Source organism: Hirundo rustica, unplaced genomic scaffold, assembly GCF_015227805.2.
Source record: "Hirundo rustica isolate bHirRus1 unplaced genomic scaffold, bHirRus1.pri.v3 scaffold_430_arrow_ctg1, whole genome shotgun sequence".
Taxonomy (NCBI): domain Eukaryota; kingdom Metazoa; phylum Chordata; class Aves; order Passeriformes; family Hirundinidae; genus Hirundo; species Hirundo rustica.
The window spans coordinates 10,783-18,202 of NW_026690475.1; the positions used below are offsets into that span (position 1 = coordinate 10,783).

General features: G+C 55.1%; 1 protein-coding gene across 1 annotated transcript; it reads left to right on the top strand.

Moving 5' to 3' along the window:
* Window positions 1-4,672: 4,672 nt before the first annotated feature.
* Window positions 4,673-7,115, top strand: TWIST1 (twist family bHLH transcription factor 1). Its single transcript, XM_040054081.2, has 2 exons — window positions 4,673-5,723; window positions 6,390-7,115. The coding sequence occupies exon 1, from the start codon at window positions 5,111-5,113 to the stop codon at window positions 5,678-5,680; it is 570 nt and encodes a 189-aa protein (XP_039910015.1). The 5' UTR covers window positions 4,673-5,110; the 3' UTR covers window positions 5,681-5,723; window positions 6,390-7,115.
* Window positions 7,116-7,420: the final 305 nt, after the last annotated feature.

Below are 7,420 nucleotides of genomic sequence, written 5' to 3' on the forward strand. Positions count from 1 at the left end.
CCGAACGAAGCGAGTGTCAAAGCTCCGGCAGCTAGAAGCCCACCCGTGGGAAGCGTCCGTATATCCGCGGGGGATCCGTGTGCCGGATCTCTCCGCAGGACCCAGCCCGGCCGCACCCCGGATGGGCAGCGGCTCTGCGGCCACCTGGGGCCACCTCAGCCAGAAAAACACCTCGGGGCTCGCTGAAACGCGGGCGAACAGAGCCGGGGGCGGGCGGGCAGCGCCTCACGGCCCCGGAATTCGGGCGACCCAGCCTGACGGGTCTCGGGCAGGGGCGGGAGCGGCTCGCCCGGAGGCGCAGCGGGGCCGGCGGGGAATCGTGCCCTCCGGTGGCCGCCGGCCGCACAGCCCGGCCCGGCCCCGCAGAGCCGCCCGCAGCCCCGGCCCTGCCGGCCGCGCCGAGCCGAGCCCTGCAGAGCCGAGCCCGCCCACCCCGGGCCCAGGCAGAGGGGACGAATAACGGGAGATGCTCTCAGCTTTTCCGCGTCCTTGGCTGTATGAGCTGCCGAGGTGATAGTAAGGAAAAAAAAAGGCGAAAGAAGAGAAGAAAGGGTCCCGCTCTCCTACCCTTTATACATTCTTTCTGCCCGTTTGCTGCTGCAGAGCAGAAATTTGTACCAGTGAGAGTTGTCAGCCTGTGTCCCGGTGTGCTTTCTACACGGAGCAAATGACGGCTTTTGAAAGGGATATGGTCCTGACCAGGGTTTCACCTAGAATCCATAGGAATTAAAATACCTGGCCGTGGAAATTAGTAGGGAAACTTCAACTGATTTCAATGATTTCTGCAATTTAAATGTAAAACCTCTGAGAAAACACCCCGTTGATGGCTTCAGCATCAAAACCTTTACACAGGCAGGCTGTCTCTAGGCGTGCATGTATGTAACACGTTGCTCAATATTCCAAGGAAACACCAGCAGTGAGAGTTTTGCCACAGTGAACAGCCTTTGTGACCTAAATTACACATGTATGTGCTTGCTGTATGGGGAATGCAGAAGAGCTCTGTTGCAAACCAGATGTAATTTGCGTGTATGCACAATGTGTATTACACATTGATGAGGGGCAACATTGTAGTTGCAACCACCAGATCTTGAGCACATCGGTGTTTAAACTTCTACACTGATTTATAAACAGGCAGACAAAATTGGGCCTTTCATTCATTCATTCATTCATTCGTTCGTTCATTCTCAGAAATCAAGGAAAGAATCAACCTTTTGACCTACTTCCCTCAAAAGCTGCCATGTTTCTGCCTGGCTTATGCAGATATTTCCTTGCCCCATCCTCTGAGTGTCTCAATAGCTATTGGGTGCCGACTGAAGGGCTGGCATAAAGCTGGGGCAGTCCTTTACAGTGATTTCCCTGTGATCAACCATGACCAGTGATCGTCACAGACCAACTTACTCCTCATTTCTTCCTCCCAGGAGTCTGTCGTTTATTTAGCTCTGTGTTCACAGCCACACCTGTAATCTGGATGGCTGCTTTAGCAGTGTTGTACCTTTCTGCACAGGTGACAGAATGCTGGAGTGCTCTGGGTCCTGCCAGTGTTCCACGTAAGAGCTCATCCCACAACACTTTCCTGAGCAGAGGCCCAGGGAAGCTTGCAGGAATGGATCTGGAAGTACCTCTAGAAAGGCCCTGGATCTCTTTGCAGTTTTGCTTGCTACCACGAAAAGGTGAAACAGGTTGAAATTCTTCCCAAAAAGCCAGGAAAATTCTTACCTAAGCTGTGCCTATGCATAGAGAAAAACAGGACATGACATTCTTTATCCCATGCTCTAAAGCGGTCTGCAGAACTACTTTAGTGGCTTAGTGGAGGTTCAAAACAGATGGTTTAAAACTGCATAACTAAAATACAATTATTATTTTAGTATGAAACCAAAGGATCCATCTCAATCCCTATCAGATGTGTAGATTTCAAAATAAACCAGAATTTAATTGATTTTCTTTAATCTCTACACAGACTTTACTCTCCTTCTCTCCTGACATATATATGTGTTCGCACTGCAAAAGATCAACAGTACATGCATACACACACAAACACATCCTCACTTATAAACACACCAGCATGTCTTTCTCACACAGACCCCCAGGCATGACTCTCTAACACATCCACCCTCCTCCTGACACAGCTCCACAAACTCCAGCACTAGACAGGGTTGCTGCCTGCCAGCAGGCCTGGGGATCCAGGCAGGCTCCCACAGCCAGCACAGCCCAAGTCCCCAGGGATAGATCATTGCCACCATAGCTCATGTGGCCCCTGCACTCCTGGGTGGATCTTGACAGTAACGTCATGGGCTTTGATGCCTTTGCTCCTGAGTCCATAATTTGTGAGTCAGAGATAAAACCCAAAATGAAGATGATGGGGGGATGGAGGGGGGGGGGGGGTGGGGGGGAGTGGGGAGCGGGGTGGGGAGTGAGAGGTGGGGAGGGTTGTGCAGTCCTGGTTCATACAGCAGTGTGCAGGTCATATGTGGAACCATATGAGTCTAAACACTGCTGGTTGCTTTTGCTGCAGTTTGCACAAGGAGTAGCCAACTATGGTCAACTATTCCTCTCTCCCTATATTTCTGCATGTTTTCTGTTTTTACAAAACATGTAGTAGTACTTCTCCACCTGCCTTTGACTCCTCCATACAGCCTGCCACACCTCTTGCTGCCCCATGACAAGCAGGTAATGTCCTGCATCCCATTCAAAGTTCAGGCTACCCAGAGAAGTCGTGCATCCCGCCAAATCAGTTCAAGAGGTGCTGGCCCTCCCTCCTTTCAGGCAGCATCTCATTCCCAGCAAAGTAATGATAGCTATCCAGGTTTGGGTTTGCCCTATGCTGTTTTCTTCCCATAAGAAGAATGAGGGAAAGCAGGCAGGCAGGAAGGAAGGAAGGAAGGAAGGAAGGAAGGAAGGAAGGAAGGAAGGAAGGAAGGAAGGAAGGAAGGCCCCTAGAGCCACCTACAGATGTTCATCACTTCTGTTTTCAACAATTCTTCTGTGATGACACTGCCCAACACTTCAGAGAAGCAAGTGAGGATCCAGGTATGGACAAAATTATTGGTGAGAGGGAGGTGAAATGAGAGCCAACTTTTCTTACCTTGGGATCAGCAGCTGCTGCCAACACAAGGGAGCCCCTGAAGCCCTCCGGACAAGGTATGGTGTCAAGCTGAGCGAAGAGGCCTGTGATCGCAGAAGTCGCAGCAGGGACAAGCCGAAAGCCGGGAAAGCTGTGCTGGCTCCCTGTGGGTCTGCGTGCCGGCATCCCTTCCCTCGCCGGCTGAGGCGGTCCCTGTTTCGTCCCCCGTCCTGTTTCCAGCTGTTCCCCAAAAGAGAAGGTTTTGGGCAGACTGCTCGCACCCCGGGATGGAAACCCGAGAAGGAGAGCTCGCCGAGAGGGGCAGCGAGCGGAGGGGCTCGTGGGGACAGCTTCGGCGGCGGCGGGTGCCCGACGAGCGCTGCGGCGGGCCCGGGGCCGGCGGCTGTGGCCGGGCTGCTGCCCCTCGGCGGCGGCCCAGCAGGGTCCCGGCCCCTGGCAGCTCCCGGGATGAGACGCCTCCGCCCGGAGGAAAGGGAGTCAGTTCCCAGGCAGAGGAGGGAGACGATTCTGTTCCCCGGAGAAGGTGACAGCGCTCTTCCAGAAGCCTTGTCTTATTTCATGCCTGGGATTTATCGCTCCTCTGCCATTCCGTTCGCCCCGTCCGCCCCCACACCTCAAACGAGGCGGGGAGCCCCGCACCAGGCCGTGCCGGTCCAGGCGGTGACTGCCAGGCCGGCAGCGGGGCAGCGCGGTCCCCACGCAGGGAGCAGAGGGAGCTTCGCCCCCGTTTACTGATGGATGGCAATTTCTAGCTTTCCCTCCCAGGCGTTCCCCGTTTGAATCTGAGCTGTTGTTAAAAAGACACACCACCTGCTCTGTGCTGCCAGCGAGCGGGGAAGGAGGCACAAAGGCGGGGGATGGGAAGAAATAGCTTTGGCTGCAGACACAGAAGAGAAATTAAAATAAATAATCTCTTTTCCCAGGAAGCGACGGACACGGGCGCCTTGTGGGAGGATGGAGTGAAGTGAGTGGTCAGCACACACAGAGTGTGGGCAAAGAGGGTCTGTACACCCTTCCGTCTCCCGGTGTGCCAGGTTGGAGACGGGGGTCCTCCCGGATTTTTCTTAAGACGAGCTCAAGGACTGGTGCTTATGCATGTACGAAGCCAATGCTCTGTTTCGCCGCTGCTTCCACCTCTGAAGATGGCTTTCTCCTAGAGCAGTCATCCAGCCTGGCAGGACGAGGCTGTGCCATCACCCTTCCCCAGCCCAGAAACGTGCGACTCCCTCGGCAAGTCAGATCCCGGGGCGCTCAGTTATTGGGAGCGCGGCGTGAGCTACAGCGGGTCGAAATTGGGGTATGCCTGGATGCTGCCCCGTGGGTAATTTCCCTTTTTCTTCTTTTCGCTACAAGCCGTGCCCGCTGCCGCGAGGAGAGCCCGAGAGGTGCCTGGTTGCCCCCAGCACAGGCACTAAGCGGCTCGCTGACCCCTCCGCGGCAGCGCACCCCCGTAGCCTCCCGGGCCGGCCCCTCAGCACCACCCCAAAGGCGAACGCGAACCGAAGCAGTTTGAGAGAGAAACCACGGAGAGGGAAACCGAGAAAGAGGTTGGGGTAAGGATGTACGTGCGTGCGTGTGGGGAAACCAGATCACTTGTGAATGGCTCGAAAAAAATAATTGGGGGAGGGCGTGGAGGGGGGGAAGCGGAAACTTTCCTATAAAACTCAGCAAAAGTCCCTCCTCTCCACGTCAGGCCAATGACACTGCTGCCCCCAAACTTTCCGCCAGCAGGAGCTATAAGAACCTCCAAGTCTTCAACTTTCTCCCAATCCCAGACACCTCGAAGGGGCTCCAAGGAGGGATCGGGAGGGATTTTTTTTTTTGGTCGGCCTTTTTATTTTTTTCCTCTTGGATCCTGATGCCATCCCCCCTCCCCCCAAAGTGAGGTCCTCCCTCCTTCCTTCCCTCCTCCTTCTCCTCGCAGGCCAGCGAAGCAGCCGATCAAGGGGGAGCTGGCGGGTTAGGTGCCCCCCTCTTCTCCCTGCCCTCCCCCCCCTCCCGGCCCGCTTCTCGCGTCTCCCCCCAGAGATGATGCAGCAGGACGAGTCAAACTCGCCAGTCTCCCCCGCCGACGACAGCTTGAGCAACAGCGAAGAGGAGCCGGACCGGCAGCAGCTGCCCAACAACAAGAGAGGGGGGCGCAAGCGCCGCTCCAGCCGCCGCAGCGCCGGCGGCGCCGTCGGGGCCGCGGACGAGCCCTGCAGCCCGGCCCAAGGCAAGCGGGGCAAGAAGTGCGGGGCGGGCGGGGGCGGCGGGGGCGGCGGCAGCAGCAGCGGCGGCGGCAGCCCCCAGTCCTACGAGGAGCTGCAGACCCAGCGGGTCATGGCCAACGTGCGGGAGAGGCAGCGCACGCAGTCGCTGAACGAAGCCTTCGCCGCCCTGCGGAAGATCATCCCCACGCTGCCCTCGGACAAGCTGAGCAAGATTCAGACCCTCAAGCTGGCGGCCAGGTACATCGACTTCCTCTACCAGGTCTTACAGAGCGACGAGCTGGACTCCAAGATGGCAAGCTGCAGCTATGTGGCCCACGAGCGGCTCAGCTACGCCTTCTCGGTGTGGAGAATGGAGGGCGCCTGGTCCATGTCCGCATCCCATTAGCAGGCGGCGTCCCCCACCCGCGTCCCCTCGGCAGGAGCCCTAGGTAAGACAGGGGCCCCGAAACCGGCGGGAGGAAATGGGGGGAGGGAGGCGAGAGGCCGCCGGCCGCGCCGTGGGCCGGGCACGCGTGGCCGTGGGGCGAGAGGGCCCGCACCCCTCCCGGAGGGGCCTGGCTTCCCGGAGCGGCCGAGAGCGGGGCGGCTGGAGGTGCCTCCCCCGCTCCTCGTCCCTCCTCCTGCGCGGCCCGAGGTGCGCCCCGGGCCCGGCGGGGCCCACGCGTGGCCGGGCGCTGCCGGCGGGGTGGGCTGCAGGCGGGAGGCGGCGGCCGCGCGGGTGTGCCCCAGACAGATGGGGCCGGCCTGAGATCACTTCTTCACCAAACGCTGCGGAGCCAGCAGGGCCGCTGGGATGGCTCCCGCTGCCGCCGCCGCCGCCGCTGCTGCTCTGCTCGTATTTTGAAGTGAATCCGTGTCGTCCCGTTGCGCTGCTCGATGAGGGTTTCCTACCGCCGCAGCAGTCCCTTTCCTCGGCTCTGACGCCGGGGACCGCCGGGCTGGGGTGTCACACGGTCACCGCGCCGCCCGCACGGCGGGTTCTCCCTTCTCCATTCCTGCCCCGTACGCGTTTTTCCAGACAGAGAGGTGTAGGTAGATGTTTGTGTAATTTTCGCTTCAGTAACGAGTTTTCCGCCCTTTCTGGGTTTTTGCAGATGACATTGTTCCCACAGAAGGAGAGAATGGACATTCTAGAGACTCTGAAGTTGGATACGATTTTTTTTTATCTTGTCTAACAAAAAATATACCAAGGATTTCTTGGATATTAGAAGAGTAATATCCAAATTCAAGGCAGGGCGTGGGGAGCACTTAAGGAAAGAGAAAGAGAGAAGGGCTTTGGACAGTGACTATCCTCTGGGCGTCGGTACAATCCACACATCTCTGCATTCTGATAGAAGTCTGAATCGTTCGATTTTTTTTTTTTTTTAATTTTGACGAAGAATGTTGGAATTGGACTTTTTATTATTTGCCTTTTTTTTTTTTTTTTTTTCTTTTCTGCATGCATGCATTCCCAAGAGGTCGTGCGTATGAGCCACTGATGAAAGGAAATACATTATTGTGGACTTTCTTCATTCTTGAATGAAACCAAGCAGCCAACCAAAAGTATCCCCGTAGAGATGAAAACTTTTTTTTTTTTTTTTTTTTTTTTTTTTTTAGGGGGGAATAAGCTGGGCTCAAGCTGTTATATACCCGGTTTCTAACTTTTTTATTATTATTATTTTTCCTCTGAGAAAAAAATAAACATTTTATTTATTTATTGATGACCCATGTTAAAATGCAAATAGATCCGGTGTCTAAATGCATTCCTATTTTTATGATTGTTTTGTAAATATCATTGTATATTTTTTTTCTGCAATAAATAAATATGATTGAAATTTTAATAACCTTAAAGTTTGGTTTCTCTGAGAACTCAGGGTTAGAACTGTAGATAAATACCTGCTTGTTGAGCTGTAAAGACGCCCAAGAGAGAGGGGGCACTAGTATAAACAAACCAGGCGAAAAACGCAAATAAACTAGCTACTGACAGACACAGGCACGTTATTTATTGAGACAGCTTTATTATTCTGTGCTGAAGCTCACTGCATCTGCAGAGGAAGGTATTGTTTCTTCTCTCTTTCTCTCCCTCTCCCCCTTTAATCTTCACGCCAGGCACGGCGGAGTTGCAGGGAGCGAGGTTTTCACAGCA

Excerpts from the sequence above, each read along its gene's own strand:
- TWIST1 (XM_040054081.2), top strand. The coding sequence starts at position 5,111 with ATGATGCAGCAGGACGAGTCAAACTCGCCAGTCTCCCCCGCCGACGAC.